This window comes from Wolffia australiana, chromosome 2 (assembly GCF_029677425.1).
Source record: "Wolffia australiana isolate 7733 chromosome 2, ASM2967742v1".
Classification (NCBI taxonomy): Eukaryota; Viridiplantae; Streptophyta; class Magnoliopsida; order Alismatales; family Araceae; genus Wolffia; species Wolffia australiana.
Genome location: NC_135836.1, coordinates 24,010,788 through 24,031,726, shown reverse-complemented (window position 1 = coordinate 24,031,726; position 20,939 = coordinate 24,010,788). Strand labels below are relative to the sequence as shown.

General features: G+C 42.8%; 1 protein-coding gene across 1 annotated transcript in view; it reads left to right on the top strand.

Annotated features, from left to right (window-relative positions):
• Positions 1-422: 422 nt before the first annotated feature.
• Positions 423-20,939, top strand: part of ILA (putative protein kinase regulator ILITHYIA) — a 50,212-nt gene continuing 29,695 nt past the window's right edge. The window contains exons 1-12 of the mRNA XM_078571606.1: positions 423-684; positions 5,339-5,715; positions 5,831-5,962; positions 6,053-6,434; positions 6,535-6,681; positions 6,751-6,935; positions 7,031-7,157; positions 7,246-7,319; positions 14,310-14,386; positions 14,478-14,511; positions 14,697-14,863; positions 16,863-17,046. Of these exons, the coding sequence (XP_078427732.1) occupies positions 567-684; positions 5,339-5,715; positions 5,831-5,962; positions 6,053-6,434; positions 6,535-6,681; positions 6,751-6,935; positions 7,031-7,157; positions 7,246-7,319; positions 14,310-14,386; positions 14,478-14,511; positions 14,697-14,863; positions 16,863-17,046 (2,004 nt within the window). The 5' untranslated portion in view covers positions 423-566. The remainder of the gene's footprint in view (positions 685-5,338; positions 5,716-5,830; positions 5,963-6,052; positions 6,435-6,534; positions 6,682-6,750; positions 6,936-7,030; positions 7,158-7,245; positions 7,320-14,309; positions 14,387-14,477; positions 14,512-14,696; positions 14,864-16,862; positions 17,047-20,939) is intronic.

The following is a 20,939-nucleotide window of genomic DNA, read 5'->3' as shown; positions in this document are numbered from 1 at the left end:
TTCATAAAACAGACCAAGGCACTTGGCCTTTGGGATTCAAGTCTATTTACTTAACTGTGTCCATTTTTCTTCTGAATATTATGCTAGCAACTACCACTTTCCATCTAATACATTCTGGAATCTAGTTACACAAATATTTTATAACAAAAACTAGCAGTTCAGTGGATTTCCACTCAAATCCACATTCATTTTTTCTAAAACTGATCCAAAGTACCAACCAAATAGCTGAACTTTGATTAGGTTTTATAATTCAAGCATTACCATCAGCATGATTCTTTTCATGTTCTATCCTGCATATAGAGAGATCTGAAAAGAACACACAGTTCATTAAATTCCATTTACATAAAAAAATCATTATTTTCTGTAAATGGACTTTTTAAGAATTCTCAAGAATTCTTCTCACAATAAAACCCTAACACTGCCAGCAGGAAGAAGGGTGACGAAGGTGCAGCCATCGAGTCGAACCACGGATAATGCAATTCAGCGCACTCCTGTAGAGTGCAGTTGAGCTGCTTCATGAGCATTTGAGCTAGATTCTCGCGGCTGATCCGTCTCTGTTGCCGACAATGGATTCAGAAACGGAAGAAGCCTTGAGGGCAATTTCCAGTGAAGTTTCAACCTCCTCCACAAAGCAACGGATTCATATATTTCGAAATAAGCTGCCTTCTATCTTGCGAAATTCTGGTAAAAGTTTTTATTTTGATGCGGCCCTGTATGGCTTTTGGTTCGCCAAATTACGTTCTTTTGCAGCTTTCATTTTTATCAATTTTCGATCTCCACCCATCCCTGTACCGGCGTTTCTGTGCTACCCACTTAATTTTTGGACGAATCGATTCATGGGTGGACCGATCTATTTTGATCTTATATCGCTCAGTAGATTTGGGAAGGATGTGCTCACTCAGGTCTACCGCGATCTCACCCGATGAAGCCCAAGGTGCGGGGGCATCGCTGTTGCCATGGTCAAGATCTATTCCCCTTGATCGATTGGATAGAAAAATGAATTTTCACTTTGATCCTGGGTTTTGGGTCCTTCGTTGTTTTTCATACGGTCGTGATATGGCATTAAGTCTGGCATTGGCTATCACTCTTGGCCGCCAGTTCGTGAGAGGATCCTTATCTTTGTCATCCCCAATTCCTGTTGCACGCCTCTTCCTACTCTTCTTATTGGCTTTGTCAGCTTGCATCACAGCTTCCCAACTAGCCCCGCTTCCACAATTCTTAGTCTTCTGCCCCTCCTGGTCACCACCCATGCCTTGCAGCCCAGCCTCACCTAAGTACCAAGTTCTCCTTTTGTATACCGCACCTTGTTATCATACTATATTCCCACTTTGATCCTGGATTTCTGTGGCACCCGTGTCCATTGCCTCCTATTCTGTTCGTCTGCGCAGTCACTGGCTCAACTTGAACCTCCTTATGCTGTTCCTCGCGAACCGATGTCGTCTGGCTGTTGCCTCCCACTGATGGTTAATCTGCTCCACTGCCTCCTGTGCATCAATGATGTGTGTGGTATTGGCTGCATGCTAGTCTGCCGGTGGCCAAGTATTGTGGTACCACCCTCTCCCTTTAACCCCGACTCTTTTTGGTCATGCCCCATTGGTGGGGACTTGCTTCCAACGGCTAATCGATGGGTTGCATTTGATGTTCTCTCTTATGGCCACCTGCCCACTTGATCCTTCGGTGTATGTCTCTTCCGAACGTAAATAGCTCGTGGCACCCCTAAGAGATGAAGTGATCCCTCTAGTCCTCCCACCAGGTCGAGGTACTCCCCAGGGAAACTGTTCCATACCCTGATCTCCTTGAGATCCTTGGTGCTGGCAGAAGGGAATGCACCATTAACCTGACCTTGAGTGTACCCTCAGGGTCTCAAAGTCGAACCGACACTGGTGGTTGGAGTCCCCCTGGTAATCTCTGCCTCCAAAACTACCACATTGGGGTCCTCATAAATTAGACCAGTTGAGATGAAGCCATAGAGTCTCCCGCAAGGCCGAACGATAGCGTCCATTCCCTGCCATGTTCGGTAGTCCGTGGGAACCCTTCTGGCTTCCAGTACACTTGTCGCTGACTCTCCCATTGAAATTCTGTCCATCCACAAATCGCTACGCATGCTGCCATGGAGGCTCCAGATATGATGTGAGACCTATGTCCAGCAGCCACAGTTCCGCTGGACCCAGCGCGGGCACTTCATTCATAGCTCTCGACGGATTTCATCGAGCCTCTTGAAGCCCCCAGCCACATCCCCACTAAGCAACACCCGTAGGAGGCTGTTGCATGGCTCTGCCTCCCCCACCTCTGCCGAGGCCCTGCTTGGACCTCTGGATGCTCCCAGCCCATCAATCACCTGGACATGTGCCCTTTGTTCCCTCTCCAGTCTTTCACCTGGGGGGCACTCAAAATGATGGTGCCTGCACCTCTGCATTGCTGGAAAATCAGTTAATCCCTGCACTTCTGTGAGTTGTGCCCTTGTGCTAGGCATCTGAAGCAGATGCTCTCCCCAACTATGAAGCTGTGTTTCGTCTCTTTGGTTAGTCCTAAGTGCCCGTGCTCGACTGGGTCCCACTATCACCCAGTTCTCCTCATCCTCTTTGTCAGTGGTCCTATGTATATCAACTCCACGACTTGGACAATCTCACTTTGGCCCCTGTTGACAATGTCCGAGGAGTGCGTCATTTCTATGCCAGTCCACCAGCTGCCCTGTGCGGCCCCTCGTTCCCATTGTCACCACCATGTCACCTTTAGTTTGCACCTCTGAGTTCTTCCCCAGAAGAAGCCCTGCCACCATCAAACCCTTTCGCTGCCCCTTGCCTCCGCCCTCTGGCCTCTCACTGCCAGTGATCCCTTGCCACTGTCCACTGTCAGGTGCTTCCACCATCGAACCCTTCCTCCCGTCCATTCCCCCCTCCGCCATCAGCTGTCAATCAGTCAAACTCTCTTGTTGTTCTACTAACAAAAGATTTCACATGGATCTGGTTAACCGCCACAAAAATCATCAGAAACACAACCCCACAATGGCAGAGGGACCCAATGATCTCTTCCTCACCATTCTCTGTCTCCCTCTCTAACGGTCAACCACCAATAGAAAAATGTGAACAGAATACAAATCCCTCCATCCCTTTTGGCATTATTAATGGAATATCCTTCACTATGTTACTTAAAATGGAATGAAATGAACTGTTCCTTAGTTAAAAAGAGATGTCTTGAGCAAAAAGAGAAGCACTTTGATAAACAGAATTTATCTTTACTGACTCTATAAAGGCACTTGCATTATGTCTCCTATTAGACAAAAAAAATTGCATTTTTTGCACTTAGTTCAAATAAGAGTTGTACCGGTATGGAATTCTTCTGTTTCTAAGTATGATCCCTATCGTGATCTCTATTTCCTTGTTCAATTCTCCTATCCCACCTAGGTCTATGAATTTCTCTATCAATTGCACAGTCGCCCTTATCTTTACCCATGAGATTCCAACATTTTTTACTTAATTGACCTGGGAGTTGTTTCTGGGTGATACCAACAGGTATCCGCCTAGGAATTGGATTGCAATTAAACTTCAAAAGGGATACTCCCGATTATCAATTTGGCAAATTCAAGAATCTAGGCATCCTTCAGGCAAATGATAAACCAAGCGGAAGATAGTTTCGGATTTTGATCAAGAATAAGGATTAAGATCGAGATTAAGAGTGGAATGGAGATCCTCTGCCCCTTTCTGGTTGCAGGTGACTCCGCTCCCAGCCCTCAGCCGAACCTGGCTACTGAAAAACAGAATTGGGAAAAAAGTCTCCTTCCCACCTCTTCTCTGCTTCAGTTATTTGTAGGATCTCCATGGGCTGCGCTACTACATGTGAAATCCCGCACGTGGCCTGACCTATTGGGTTCCCTCCATCGTAGATGGTTCAGTCATGCCTGGTACCACAAAATGATTGAGAGCTACGATGGGTTCGAAATTCATTTTTTTTGTATTAAAGAAGTATCGCATGAGCAGATAATTAAAGCAGGGACGCAGAGCGCAAAGAGTCCTCTTTGGTGGTTTCTTTCTCTGGCGGCCAGCGTTCCCTGATGAAACGAACTTGAATAAGTTTGTTTTTCTGAATGAGTCTTCAATCTGGAAGGCTATGTCATTTACAACCAAGGTAGTTTTCGGATGCTTGATGGCCCCGCTGACCTGAAGTAAATTAAAAAGATGCAGAATAATACATTCATCGAGATGGAAGCCTAAGGAATTTATTGTAGGTGGATGTATCGAACCAGAATAAGATCTCAGATTGACATCATGATACACCATTTTACCATAATAATAAATAGAACCAATGGAATGTGGGAAGAGCCGCTTGCGGTGGCTTCCATTCATCAGCGCAAACACTAGTGCTCTCCGAACTGTGCAGGATAGTCTCCTATCACACAGATCTCAAACCCGGGAGTTTACAGAGTTAAAGCGCTTGAAAACAACCTTGGCCCTTAGCAATACTTCTCACTGCTGATCAAGCGGTGACGCTGCTCATGATAAGTTTAGCTGAAGCCTATCGTATTTTTATCTGCTCCCCCTCGTAAACTTGCTTCTGCTCCTAAAGTCACGCCTGGAGTCTCTCGTCTCTTTGCGCCATGTCCAGACATCTGTAATTTCATGCTGCGAAGATAAGATGCTCCTGGGAAAACTAATTTATTAAGAATATTTATTTGGTACATTCTAGAAACGTATCAGTCAATGACAACCAATTTAATTGATAATTGAAATGAATAGTGATATTTGATGAATGAAGAGGCTCATTTTTTTCTTGTTTGGGAAATATGAGAAGAGGTTCAATTTTAACCTAAAAAGCAGAGAGAATGAGGGAGAGAGAGAGAGGAGACAAGAGGAGAAAGGAGACAGAGATAGGAAAAGGAAGAAATTTAAAATGAGGTACAGTTCTCTCTTCTTTGCTGCCCTCCTAAAGAGAGGGCTGCCCTATTTGAACGGAAAATATGCTGGGAAAGTAAATGGGGAAAACACCCCAGAGACATGATGGGTATCATATCATTTTTGTACTCCATCAAGAAAAATAAAATACTGGCTCTAAAAGGAGGTCTGCACTTTGAATCAACCATGTGTTTAATGTTTTGCCTTTTGAGATACTAATAGATTGCATGTTTTTGATATGGCGTGGTAATTTCTCCATGTTCTCGAGAATCCTGTTACTAACACTGATACCATATGAGGTCTATTTGAATGTTGATACAGTAATCTTGAATCAGACTTTCGTTTTCTCTCCTTTGACCTCGTAGAGTATGACTAGAGGTGCATCTGTGTTTCGAGGAAAATATTAAGCTTTTTTATGAGGGAAACCAATTCATTTCTTGTGTTTTCAGAAGTTTCACCTGATCTCGCCTCATTGATTGCTGATATAATTTTCAAGACGTTGCCTATTTATGACGATAGACAATCTATTAAAGCTGTGGATGATCTGATTGTTGCGGTTCTGGCTGAATCTCCTTTTATGAAGAGTTTTGCAGCCCTTCTTGTTTTATCAGTGGAAAAACAAGTAAAGGCGTACTCATCTGTTGGCAGCTATAAGCTTCTTAGGTGGTCATGCCTCCTCCTAAAATGCAGCCAATTTACCTCTGCTTCAAAAAGTGCCTTTTCTAGGCTAGCAACTGCACAGGCATCCTTGCTGCAGTTACTTCTACAAGGTTCTTTCCGCTTGGGCAGGTCATGCAGGAAGTTGTTATTCCATCTTTTTTCTAAGGTTCGTTAATTTTTCTACCTTCATTTTCTTTCTCACTCTCTCTGTTTCTGGCAAACTTAATTCATACTAGTCCCTCTTATGGTCTGAAGTGCTTTATAATGGTTTTCCTGTCCAGTATCCAGGCCTTTACAGAATGTACGTGGAGGAGATGAAAGATTCGAGGGTGTTGTACAACAATGCCGCAGGATTGATTTATATGATTCTTGAATTTTCAACTGTGTCTATTTCTTTCTTCGAGCAATACAAGGTCATTGCCTCGTGCCGCCTTTCTCACGGAGGGCTATCTCATATTCTAAGTTATCTATTATTCCAAATTTGTGACTTTTTTCTTTTACAGGAAATATTCCTTGATGTCTATCTGAAAGCAATTCTAAATGCAAAAGAGCAGCCATCACAATTACTTATCAGTGCCTTTCATCCACTTTTGGGGCATTTGGTGCAAGAAGATTTCAGAGATTTCATTTTACCCACAGCTTTGAAAATGCTTAAGCGGAATCCTGAGTTGGTATTGGAGTCAGTTGTTGATTTACTCAAAACAACTAACCTTGATTTAAGCAAATATGCACTGGAGCTCCTGGCTGTCGTTTTGGCCCAAGTTCGGCATGCGGATGAAAGGAGAAGATCACAGGCGTTAGTTGTTGTGTCATGTTTGGCGCAGAAGTCTTGCGACCCAGACGTGTTAATTTCCATGTTTAATGCTATCAAGGCTGTCATCCTAGGTTGAGTGTTTCTCCTTATTTCACTGCATTTTATAATCAAATCAGCTCTTTATTACACGCTTTTAAATCGTACATGGATTGCGTGCTCTCTTGCTTTCAGGCTCTGAAGGAAAACTAGCAGTCCCGTTCCAGAGAGTTGGAGTCTTCAGTTCGATTCAAGAACTGTCAAATGCGCCAGTTGTGAAACAGTTGAATCGCTTGGGACCCACTATATCCGAGTTTTTGTTACACCATTACAAATCCGAAGGTAAGAACCTTTCTGGTCGTCTATAATTTGACTTAAAAGATATAGAATTGATGCTATGACTACTGACAGGGAATGAGGAAGTGAAATTGATTATCCTGTCTGCGTTGGCATCATGGGGTGCAAAAGCCGTCCAGACGATTCAGCCAGATGTTGTGTCGTTCTTCGCAGCAGGTTTAAAAGAAAAAGATGCACTAAGAAGAGGGCATTTACGGTGTTTGCGCTTTGTTTGCAGGAACTCCGATACACTGCCTAATGTGAGGGGTCATTTTAGATTATCTTACTTTATCTCATTTTAGATTCACTTTCCACGTTTTTGTGATGAAGAATCCTAACATAAGTTTTTCTACAGTTGTCCAGTCTGGTTGAGGCCCTTGTTCAGCTCGTAAAAACTGGTTTTACAAAAATAGCACAAAGATTGGATGGATTATATGCTCTTTTTCCATTGGCTAAGATTTTGACTGTAGATGTCCGAGCAGGTGAATATTTTTTGTTCTTTAACATCACGTCTAGTCTTACATTTTTAGTCAGTGAATAAACGAAAGGAATATCATTTTTTCCCAACAGAGGAGCTTATGACTAAAGATAAAGTCTGGTCGTCGATATCTCAATGCGAATCACCACTGTCGTCGCTTTCTATGGTAAACTCCTAAATTATCCTTCGCTTAAATGTAAATGAGTTGATTTTAATTCATCAAGTAAACATCTGTTCTTTCCCGCCCTATTCCACTGCCCAAATAATACTTGATATTTATGTATTGCATTTCCTATTGAGTTCTTGGATCCGGCAGCCACTAGCTCTGTATAATGGTGTAGTAATTATGTAGAAAGTTGTCAGAGATCAGGCTTAAGATGTTATTTGCCTGCTCTGTTGTGCTCCAGCAGAGCTGACAAATTTTTTTCAAATTCGAAAATTTTTTGTCAGCTCTGCTGGAGCAGCACAGACCAGCAGCCAGTCTCCACATTTAGGCTTTCAGAAAGGAAAAAAGACAACTTCAAATTTGTGCTCAGAGTCTGGGGCTTAAATACCCATGGCTTACATTGTGGGCTTGGGCCTGGGCCTGGGTCTGGAGTGGGCCCCAGACTAGGCCCGGGCCCTGCCCGAGTTTAAGTGACTTAATTCACATAAACAGTGAAATAAAAGATACAATAAAGCGCTCTGTTTAACATTATTGGTCATGATAAAACTCAGTTACATGATATTCACGAATTCGTCTTAAATCATACACTTGAGTCCTACATCAGAATGACTCTAATGACGAAGATTCTAAGATTTGATCTTGTCCGTATTGGCCCGCATTTCTTTTTGGTGGTCCAGAAAAACAGGGACCACATTTGCAAGCGGACAAATGTAAAATTAACGTTTTAATGAACATTGAGTTGATTTGGTTGGCTGACGTGAGGATATTTTGTTGGCAATGATGAGCAAGTAGAATTTCTGTGACATTTAGTTTTCTAGATTGAGATTAACCCAAATTGATGATTGAAGATGGGTACCAAAGGTTTGAGACACTGCAGCCGGAGTGATTTCCCTGGTGCTGAAATAAGTTCTTGGATTTGAAATTGTAAATCTCTGGTAACACATTAAGGAGACTGGCTGAAATACCTGTTATGCAGGCAGGGGGTAAGGAAGGATTCATAAATGGGCCGAGTACAGAAACGAGGCAAAATCTAAAATACTAAAGGGAGTCCTGTAACGGGCCTCTTTTCTTATGGCCCAACTCCGGTTAAAAGATAAATGGAATGATAGGGAACACAGGGGTCTAGACTCCTGTGTTCATCCGTGTTTTAAGTTAGTTCTTCAAGTGTGGGATTCTGTTCATCCAATAAATACCCACTTTCCACGTGATGAGTACCAAGAGAGGTGCGAAACTCACCAGACCAGACAGGGGCCGCTATACTCTGCATGCTCATTAGCTTTGCCATCTCTTCCTTGAGCTTCTTCAGTTTGGCAGTGTCTGCTCCATTGATTGCTCTCTGACCCCTGACTGGGTCTCCCTCTTTCTGACCCTTATGACTGTGCTCCATATTTGAAGGGAAGAAAACACAATACAAAAGGGGTTACTGCTTTAATTATCGGCGACGACATAATAAGGACCATTATGCCTTTAACTCATAAGTGGGCCGCTTAATTGGCAGAAAAATAAGACTTTGGTATGGCCTTATGTCAGTTACATAAACAAAAAAATGATTAAAATGATAGATGTCGATCTTGCACTCCACCAACCCTAGGCGGCAGTTAGGGTTAACTCAAGAGGAAAAAACTCTTCGTTCTGCTAGGATGCCCGCACATCTCCATTTGAGATGCTAACATGGGTTTTTACAATATTGGGTCTCTTATGAAAGGCCATCTAGAAGATACACATAAGGGCAAAACGGTAAATGCGAATACAACAAGAAAATATATGGGCGCTAACACCCCCCTCAAGCTGGTAGGTAGATGCTTCTAACTCCCAGCTTGGGACATATGCTGCTGAAAAAGAGCTCCTTGCAACCCTTTAGTGAGAAGATCGGCTACTTGTTGAGTTGTAGGCACATACAGCAATTGAATACTCCTCTGATCAATCTTCTCTCGTATGAAGTGTCTATTAATTTCGATATGCTTCGTTCGATCATGCTGCACTGGATTATGAGCTATGTCTATAGCCGACTTGCTATCACAGTATATGCTGATGGGCTCTGTTGTCAGTAACCATAGATCATTCAAGATAATTCTCATCCAGAGTCCTTCACAAATACCTTTTTTCAGTGCTCTGTATTCAGCCTCTGCACTTGACAATGCCACAACTGTCTGCTTCTTACTCTTCCAGGTAACCAAATTTCCACCGAGAAACGTGCAATATCCAGTAGTTGATCTCCGATCACTCAATGAACCGCCATAATCTGAGTCTGTATAAATTTCCAGATTAATCCCACCATGTCTCCTGAACATCAGCCCATGTCCTGCTGTACCTTTTAAGTACGACAATACGCGAGTTGCAGCCTGCCAATGAGGCTCTCTCGGACTCTGCATATACCGACTCAGAAGTCCCACAGCAAATGCAATGTCTGGTCTAGTATGATTTAAATAGATAAGTCTTCCAATCAGTCTTTGGTACTTCTCCTTATTCACGGGAGTTGCACCTTCACATCTGCCTAGTTTCAGATTTGCTTCCATTGGTGTTGCACATGGTTTACAATCACTCGTTCCAGTTTCTTCCAACAGATCAATAATGTACTTCCACTGACAAATGAAAATAGCTTCCTTTGAGTATGCAATCTCTATACCCAAGAAATACCTCAACTGTCCCAGGGATTTGACTTCAAACTGCTCAGATAGATGTTTACCCTACGCATCTGTTTCTTGCTCATCATCACCAGTAATAATGATGTCATCCACATTTACAAGAAGAACTGAGACGTGTCCTCTTGAGGACTGCTTCACAAATAGAGTGTGATCACCATTTCCCTGCACATATCCCATATTCTTCAATGACTGGGAGAACTTCCCAAATCATGCACGTGGGGACTGCTTTAGTCCATACAAGGTTCATTTTAATCTGCAACCTTTAGGTGCGGCCAAGTGTGAGTAATAGCCAGGAGGTAACTGCATATAAATTTCTTCTTCCAGCTCCCCATGAAGAAATGCATTCTTTACGTCATATTGATGCAATTTCCATCCACGAGATGCTGCCACTGCGATCAACACACGTACTGTATTTAACTTTGCCACTGGTGCAAAAGTCTCCTCATAATCAATTCCATAGCATTGGGTATACCCTTTGGTCACTAACCTGGCTTTGCACCTCTCTATTGTTCCATCAGCACGGTACTTTATGGTGTATACCCATCGACACCCAACTGGACGTTTGCCCTGGGGAAGATCAACAATCTCCCAAGTTCCATTCTTGGTCAGTGCTTCCATCTCAAGATCCATAGCCTCTCTCCATTTTTCGTCAGCCAACGCCTCATTTACTGACTTAGGAATATGAGTATTATCTAATTTTGTCAAGAATGCTTGAAACTCAGACGGCAAGTGTTCATATGTCACAACATTAGAGAGAGGATACCTTGGTCGTTGAGTGCATGCCCGTGTTCCTTTCCGTAGTGCTATAGGCCATCCATAATCGTTACTTTGACTCGATATCTCCACCTGTGATGCTTCAGGCTGATCTGCAACTTCCTCTTCATATTGAGCTGCATCATCTCCAACTTCTCCTGTTACCGGATCAGCTACGGCTGTTTCCTCAATTGCTTCTTCCACTTGAATTCTATTCTCTACCACAGCTTCATCATTAACATGTATAGGTATGTCATATGCCCTTCCATCTTCGAATACACTACCTCGGTCCAATAACTGGACTCTGGTTTCGGTCTCATCTTTGAAGAACGGTTCCATTTCGTGAAATGTCACATCAGCAGAGATGAACATTCTCTTTGACTTGGGATCATAACACTTGTATCCCTTCTTCCCTTGTGAGTAGCCCACAAACACACATTTAATTGCTCTTGGACTGAATTTATCGACAGCCCTTTGCTCGTGGACAAATGCTGTGCATCCAAATATTCGGGGCTTCAAATGAGTCTTCAACTTAATTAGAGGAAAGACTTTAGAAATGATATCAACTGGACTCTCATAGTTCAGAATTTTTGAGGGCAAACGGTTAATCAGATGCACAGCAGTAAGTACAGCTTCTCCCCATAAATACTTGGGCACATTGTAATGATAGAGAAGTGTCCTGGCTGTATTCACCACATGTCCTATCTTTCTCTCCGCGACTCCATTTTGTTGTGGAGTATTAACACACGACTCCTGTACAATTCCATTCATCCGGAAGAATGAGGCCAGTCTCTCATTAAAAAAGTCTTTTGCATTATCAGAACGGAACTTTCTTACTGAAACATCGAATTGATTTTTTACTCTGATACAGAAATCCTGTATAACACCTGTCACCTCTGATTTGTGCTTAAGTAAGTGCACCCAAGACAACCTGGTACAATCATCTATCAGAATAAGGAACCATCGTGCTCCGTTGAGAGAATTTATGGGTGCTGGTTCCCACACATCCCCATGAACAATTTCAAAGGGAATATTACTCCTTTCTCCATTCCCACTATAAGAGGCTCTTTTATGTTTCGCAAATTGACACGATTCACACATTACATTTTACATATCAAAATTCTTTGCATAAGAAAAATATGTTTCATCAACCCAAAAGATGGATGTCCCAAACGAAAATGTGAAATTTTAAAGTCTTCAATTTGCTTGTCATTGTTCCTTCCTGGAGATTGAGCGTTCACCATCATTCCCGCCTTCGCTTCACCCGTCACATAAATAAGTCCATTCCTCTCCTTAAAGAGTGAAATCTTCAAGTTCCTTGCCTTATCATATGCAAAACAACCAGTACAATCAATAGTTAGTGTACATTTGACATCTTGTACCAGGCGCTGAGGAGACATTAATTGTGCCTTCAAATTTGGCACCTGTAAAACATTTTTAAGAACTCCCAGATTTTCGATATTTACGTCACCAATACCAATCACCGGCAGGACTTCACCACCAGCAGTGAACACCTTCCTGCCCCCTTCATAAAGAGTATAAGAATGGAACTTTGATCGATATGGTGTCATATGATCCGTAACTCCAGAGTCTAAAATCCAGTCCAAATAAAGATGATCATTAAAATTCACGTGCTTACCAGGTCGACAGCTGGATTTCGCCATGGAGGTAGAACCAACTAATGCCTTCAACTTCTCTAACTCCTCTCTGAGAATGTTCATCCCATCTTTGTCTCGCTTGAACTCAACACATGTACCACTGGATCCGCCTGAGCTGGAGTCACACATCTCCTTTTCTCTTTTTTGATCTTCCTGAGCAGAGACAGAGTGTGCCTGCATTCTCGGTGGCCGGCCATGTAAGTCCCAACAATTCTCCTCGGTATGACCCTTTCTCTTGCAATAATGACACACAACATTGTTCAGATAGCCTGTTCCTTGATATGGTTTCTCTTTGCGATGTGCATCATGAGTTCCCTGAGTATTAGTTCGACTAGCACCACTCTGATTTTGCTCAGTTGGATGCTTCTGCTCCTTAGATTTAACCATCAATCCTGTTCCATTCTCTTCCTTGGAAGTTCCTGAGACTGCTTGCTGACGACGACTCTAGCACTATATTAATCGCCTGTTCAAGATCAGGTACTCGCTCATAATTGAGAATCTGTCCTCGCAACGTTTCGTACTCAGCATGCAGTCCCATCAGAAATTTAAACATCCGATCACAAAGTGTATATTCCCATTCATCTGAACTTAAAATTGGCCTGTAGTTATCCAGTTCCAACCATATAGACTGTAATTCATTCGCATACTCGGTTACTGACCTGTCTCCTTGTTGGATGCTCCAAGCCTTCACGACTAGATCATATGTCCTCCACACAGTACTCCGTTTTAGAGCTGTCTTCCGAACATAGTCCCAGATCTGTTTGGCAGTCTTCAAGAATGACAACTTTGGAAACACGTCTTTTGTCATGCTTCCCAGCAAGAAGACATGAACGTCGGGATCGACCTCAGAAATTAAGTGATCGTCCAGCCCCCTGCCAAGTAGTGTGAGCTCCACCATCTGCCCCCACTGATCAAAATTACGCCCATTATAACGAAGTGGCTCGGCGACTGGTGGTATCACTGACGATACTGAGTAAGAGGTGACGCCACGGTCTTCTTCTGTGCCACGTGAGGAATCCACCGCACTGGAAGATACCATCTTCAACTTGGTTTCAATCGATGTGCAATGCAGCACAATACGACGAATGCCACCAACCAAGGACTCTAGCTCCTGCTTGCACAGCACGCCACTCAATAACTCCTGCTCCAGCTCCACGCCGACAACAGTTCCAGACAGCTCCAGCTCCAGACAGCGTCACCCGACCCTCAATGCTGACAACAACTCCACGCCGACAACAGTTCCAGACAGCTCCAGCTCCAGACAGCGTCACCCAACGCTCCAGCTCCAGACAGCGTCACCCGATGCTCAACGCCGACAACAACTCCACCTAGACAACAACTCCAGCCGATCCTCCACGGTGGAGCCAGATTCCAAGCTCGATCACGTACACCGTGCTTGATCGATCAACACCAATAAGCTCCTTGCTCGGATACCATGTCAATCTTGCACTCCACCAACCCTAGGCGGCAGTTAGGGTTAACTCAAGAGGAAAAAACTCTTCGTTCTGCTAGGACGCCCACACATCTCTATTTGAGATGCTAACATGGGTTTTTACAATATTGGGCCTCTTATGAAAGGCCATCTAGAAGATACACATAAGGGCAAAACAGTAAATGCGAATACAACAAGAAAATATATGGGCGCTAACAATAGACGCAGGGACACAGGAATAAACTCCTATGCTCAACACCCACAGTTCTCAATTGCTTCCTGTTTGAGAGCGATGTTCATTTTATATTCTTTCTGGAAGTAGAGGTCGAAAAGGAAGTTGTCATACCTCAACTTTGGGTCTTGGGAATTCTTCTTTAGGTGTAATGTCTTTTTCTTTCCCTTTAAACTGGTTTTTGGCTTCCTACAATGATATTCATTGTTGAAATCGTTTGAATTTTATCCGATCCCATTTTTTTGATATGGCATTGCTCTATTACTTCAGGCCATGAAACTTGGAAATGAAGATTGCATTACATGTGTAGAAATTCTTGAGATGTTGCTTGTTGATCACCCTCAAAGGTAAACTTTGTGCTCTTCTTGTATCTGTTTCATGAATGAATGCTATTTAGTGATTCATTGTGGATTAATCTCTTATCATTGCCTTTTTCAGATTGGATGCTACATCTGTCAGGTCAATGTTGCAGGTTATTTTCATATTTTAGTGGGGTTTTGACGCAATATATTCTTTTCAAGGGTTACTTGTGGCACAGATAACTCGTTATATTTCTCTTGAAAAAAAAGATACTTCTTTATTTTATTATTATTATTTTTTGAACAATGATACTTTATATTACTTGTCATCAGTCAAGACCGTACTTGTGATTTACAGGTAATGCTCTATTTTATTTGTCATCCGAGTTGGGAGGTTCGGAAGATGGCTCAAGGTTCTGCAACAAAAATCCTTTCAGGCTCTTCATATTGGACAGAAATTATATTAGAAGAATATACGGACTTGCTTACTGTTGTTGGGGAGGAGAATTATTCTCTTAAAATTAGGTGCGTACGAGCCATTGCTCAGTGTGGATTCTGTGCATGCTGCCTGAAAATGTTATTTTATCCTCATGTTGGACAGAAATTATTTATTCTCTATTTTTATTAATTTTGCATTAGAATGGAAATAGTTATCATCGGTTTCTAGGAGCCAGGAACAGCCCACTTTATGTATATAGAAAGCTGATAATATTGCAGGTATGGTCTGCATTGTTTGTTCTCTTTCATTCATAGAGTCAGTTTCTGAGTAGTTAGTGTCAGCAGTAACGTTATTTGACTGGTGTTTTTTCCTCTTTCTACTGAAAAACTAATGAAAATTCAGAAATCATGGCAATATGAAATTATAATGAACTTTCTTAATAAAATTGAAATTATAATGAGCCCATCTCCATATCAATAGCGCCATAGTTTCAAAGGAGAACTCGAGAAATCACTTCCTTTACGGTTGGCGTTTTTGTGCGAAGTTTTTTGGGGGTACTTGATTGTGCGTTGGACTAGTCACGCAAATGGTCTTTGGAATAGGAAGCCCGTAGATGCCTTTTAGATACGATAATAAGTGTCTATGCTGAGAAGTGAGATCTAATTTTTGGGTACTTTTTTTTAGTGGATGGAAACAAGCTATTCCCTTCACTATCCCGTTAAACCTTTTCCATTTTTTTTAAAACCTTGGAAAGTATTATTTTACTTTATGTAGGTCATTTCTTGAGTGATTTCACCATTTACATCCGATGATAAACTTTTCACCTGCCATGATACCTCCGATAATGATAGCTTTTCTCGGGTATATGTCCTATGTCCTTAACGGATTTCCTTTCCTTTTTTGTTTAGATGTCCATATCGGACATTATGTATCTTGGATATGGGTTATGGGGTCTCAAGATACCCTACCCTTTCTCAGGTGCTTACTGTACAGAAGTCATAATCACCATTGTTCAAGTTATCGATGTTTTGTTTCTTCCCGCTCATCTAGGGTTTGGCTAGAGAGGTGTGAGGAGACCGGGGACTGGTGAAGGAGTTCTTCCTAGTCTGGAGGCAACACTTTTGGTTTGACATGAGTTGGCAGGAGGAACTTTGTAGGCTTAACTTGAACTCAAATTTTTATTGTTGGAGAAAAAAATTAATTCGTCTGATTTAGCCACTTTCTTGTTTAACGCTCTTATTCCAATTGATGGTTAGGCAAAATTTTTATTGAGAAGAAGGTCATAAGGTAAATGGGCTGTTCTATTGCGTTCTCATTGCTTGAACATGATTATTTGTTATTTACTTAGCATGCCTGTCAGAATCAAAGATCCTGTACTCTTGAATGAGACATGTAGAAATGTTTCTTGTACTAGAGTCGTTCTATGGGGTTGTTGGTTTAGTAGTTAGAATTTACTCTCTGGGTGAAATCAGTTCTACTATGTACCTTAAAATGGTCTGTAGTTTTATTAAAAAAAATGCCATCTGTAGTGCTCTTCTCCTGAACATCCCAACTCTTTGTCCCTTTCGCTTAAGGCTTTTTTTTTCAAAACTACTTCTCATTGCATCTTCTAAATGAACTGGTTGAATACCAGTCAGAGTTGAATACATGCTAAGATATACATAAAAATGTATGGGCCACTTAAACATTGGGCCCATTCATGCATCATGATAGAAATAAAAAAAGATACGCTAAACCAGCAACACTGAGTTACATCTGAAGATGGTATTTGGTTGCGTGAGATATGAATAATGGATCAGGTGTTCATCATCTTTTCTTGGAGTATTTCTTTCTTTCATGCTTTTAGCTTGAACAAAAATAATAAAGTTTTATTTATAAGAATTATAAACTCCACCCTCAAATCGAATATTTCTTCAGGGTTTCTTGGATTCTGATTTAGGGCTGCTGATTCTTTTAAAAGAAATGATTTAGGGCTGCTGAATAATTATTATTTGCAAGCTCTGATCATTCTAAGTGACACCCCTTCCGGACTTGACGCACTGACATTTGTGTATTTGCTTTATCTCCTATTCTTTTGTTTTTCAGTGATGCAGAAAATCTTGGAGAAGCTCAAGCTCAGTTTCTTCCTCCCCCTGTTTTGTTAGTAAAATGTATGCTTCTTATTGCACCTGCTGCTCTTACCCATGGGACATGGAATTGTGGGAAGCTTATTTTCTGTTCGCATCATCCTTCCATTAGTTCTATCGGTCAGAGTAATGCTGTGTGGAAGGTAAACTTTGACTACAGGCTGAAATATCTTTGCAATTATGCTGGTCATTTTTATACCTTTTTTTGGTTTACTCTGTGAGGAAAAAAAATACTCTTAAAAAGTATGATGAATAAATGCTATGAGGAGTCTATGAGACTCCTGTTAACTGTTTAATTTGCCCTTCCACTTGTCAGTTCTGCTGGAGCAATATATCTCCACTTCTATGGTTTAAGAAAAAAAAACAATATATGTCTTAATAAGAGACTGGAATTTAAATATCCATAGACAAATGAGTGGGCTTGGGGCCAGTATGGGGCCTGGGCCGGGGCAAGTTTAAGTGATGTAATTTTTTCTTTTTTAAATATAACAAAGGATGAACACCCGATGAAACGGAGAACCTCCCATCAGGACCTTACAGGCCCTTCACCCTCCTTTCAATCATCTTCAAAATCTCCTTTCTCCTCCTATCGCTCGGGGGAACCATGCTGCCTTAAGCCCTTCCGCTTCATGTATAGCTCCATCTGTAGAAGCTGTTCTTCCTCTGAACAACACCTCGTTTCTGTGCAACCAGATGGCCCACAACACCGCTAGTGCTCGGTCACCTTCCTTGTTTCCTCCTCCCTTGCAATTCTGTGTCGAGTCCCAGAAAGTCATTTCAGATGTCACCTTCACCCTTGAGAATATCTGGCTGGTCCAAACGAAAAAATTCACTCGTAAGTCAGGTAAACGGTGATTTAAACATAGATAAAACCAAAAAATAATACTACTGAGACCCTCTGCTGAACATTACTCTGCAAATTTATGCCCGAAGAGATCAGTGCTCTTCCTATCGGATGCAAGACATTCAAATTTGTGATCAATGGGAGTATATGGAAGAGAAACATGTGCCTATTCTCTCGGACATGCGCATGACTCTGCCGAGACATGTTCTCCTTATGATACAATGAAAAAACATGTAAAGGCCTTATGAAAAAAAATACGCACGAGAAAAATGTCCTTTCACTTTACTTTGGAATGTGCCATTAGATCCTTTTTCTAGAATTCTTTGTGATAATTTATTTTGAAAGAAAAGAGGGAAGGTCACCTGGAATCTGTGTTCAACCCAGTAGTGCGTGTTACACTTCTGACCGAAATGGGGTCCCCCAACTCAGGTCTTTCTAAAACAACCTGTGACAGGACCCTCCACATTGTGAATGACGCCATCCGTCATAGCTATCCTCATGAAAATGGTCTCATAAGATGCAGCCAGATGGTCCATAGCACTGCAAATAGCTTTCTCCACTCCGTCTCTCTCCTGAATGCTCTGCCTCGGAGAGGGACCCAGAAGGCCTCATCTGAAGTGATGTCCTCTCCTGGAGTCTTCTGTCGGGCCCTAACTGTCAGAGCAAAGGGCACTCAAAGAACAGATGAGAGTTATCTTCTCCTTCTGTTCACAAAAGAAAATTTGATTGACATGTCAGGGGTAACCTTTTCATGAAGGTTTGTGTTACACATCTTCGCCTTGTTCAGTTCGCCTTTTCATGAAGCCAACAAAAAGTTCACACCTTTATGGGAAGAGGCCCACTCCCATTCATCCTGTATCTCCCTGATAGGTCTAACATGTGTTAGAGGTTTCTGCATACTCAAAAAGTCCTCCAGATCCGACATAGTGCCCTCAAAGATCAGATTCCATGTGCCATCCCGGCCCTCCCTAACTATTGGCCCAAGGTCCCGTGCGAGGGCAAAAAAGCATAGAAACTCTTATCATAGAATGCCCCTAGTCGACCAATCCTATTGCGAATAACGAAATAGAGATCCGTCCGCGAGTTTGGGGTAGAATAATTCCCGGTCTCGGGGGAATACCTGCCAAAAAGCTGATGCCCCTCTGATGGGGACTGCCTGCCCCTCTTAGTCTAGCCTCCAGTCATATGTGTCCTTCAGGACTTTCAACTTCATATCCTCCCCTAAACTCATAATTTAGCCCACCCACTTTGCGGAAGTGCCTGGTCATTGTTTCACAGGTCTTCAATCACATCCAAAGAGACCATGGCCATCCCTCTACCCTCTGCTAACCCTCAGGCACATTCTGGCTCCTGCAGGTATCTTTAAAAAACAGAGGGATGTATAGAAATTGCAGATAACACTGACCGCACTAACACCAGGCATCTGCCCCTTCCAGTACCCTGGTCTGCCACCCCTCCAGCCTCCTTTCAACCTTCTCGGTCATTGGTTGCAAATCTGCGCTGGAAAATCAACCCTCGTCAGCGGTAGGCCCTAGTAGCACATGGGCCACGTCCCCATTGGCGCCCCCAAGGCCTCAGAATATTGAAACCCCTTCTCCTGGGATAGCCCAGACCCCACAAAAGCTGATTTGGCACTATTGATTTGGAGACCTGAGAAATCCACAAATAGATCCAGCAGCATACAAGTGAGGTAATACATCTCTTGACCCAGGCCACTCATTCAGCAGGGAGCCTCTCCTCTTCATGGACAATCATACGAAATCCCAGTCCAAGGAGTCTTATGCATTTGCAAAATCTACCTTCCACATGAATCCCTGAGTCCCCTTCCTCTGTCACACAATGATTGTCTCCCTGCCATGACAGCACTGTGCACCAACTGTCTACATGTATTGATGAGGTCCAACTATGTCTGCAATCACCGATTGTAACCTGCTTTCTAAGATATTTGCAATGCTGATGAATAGGGAGTTGGAAATCTCCAACACTAATCAACTCTGTTTGAATTAAGCCCCAAAATTCACTGTAGAAAAACACTGGAAGGACATCTGGTCCCAGAGCCCACTCTCCATTTAACCCCTTGATGGCTGCTCACACCTCATCTGCTTAGAAGGCCCTCACCAGCTCCACTTTCTGTGCTTGTGTCACCATGCTTCCCCCTTGCCACACCACTTCCACAGTTCCGTGCCCCTTGTTTGGAGGAAGAACTAAAGTGATCTGCCAGGGCTTAACCAATGGCATGTGCACTGGCATACTCCCACTCACAGGCTCAATATGTGATTCGACCACCTCCTGCCATTCTCCGTGAGACGAAAGAATCTTGTGTTAGCGTCACCCTCTCTCAGCTACATCTGCCTCAAAGCTGTCTCCAATCCATGTCCATCTTCCTATCTTCCTCGGTGACCACAACCCTATACCCCCGTCTCTCCTTTACCTGGTCTTCTAATATAGCTCTTACATCCTCCAGATCATCCATCTGCTTTATTCTTGATGAGGCATCTGTCCTCCATTTATTCCCTTCTTTTCTATTGTGCTTACTGAGCCCAATGAGATGCCTCCATAACTGTCCAATCTTACGACCCAACCTTTTTGTAGCCGACCTGTGCTCATATTGTACGGACCACCATGAAGCCAAGATTTCTCCAGCTTGAAGTAGGTGGACCTCCGGATCCCTCATGTGTCTGCCATATATTTAGAGCGTCTTCCGAAAATGGTCTATGATGCAAACACACATCTGCCATTGAGAAAGGCTCCACAAGCTCCACTGAACATAAAAATCCATCCAAGCAGGAGAGGGTAATGGGACCCGCTGTGCTCCTCAAAGTATATACGCAGTCCATGGACCCCATTTCCTGCAGCTCCTTGATCTGAAAGACCAAAATGCCTCTGAGGTTGGATCTCGTCTGCCTGCTCCGTTGGGTCTATCGTGTATCTCCCTTATCACATTGAAATCTCCCCCAAACAATATTGTGAGCCCCTAAACTGCTGGCACGCCCCAGTCAACTGCCTCCAAAGAGCATCCCACAATACGACCCACTCAAAGACGTCGCTCCTCCTCAACTTCACTGTCACTGCAAATTACACCATCCGTGACTCTTCCTTATAGAACAACATCTCATTCCAGGCAGCCAGCTAGCTCTTAGAGCAACTGACATCATTCAGTGCCAGAAAACCATCCAGGAAGCCTTGACCCAC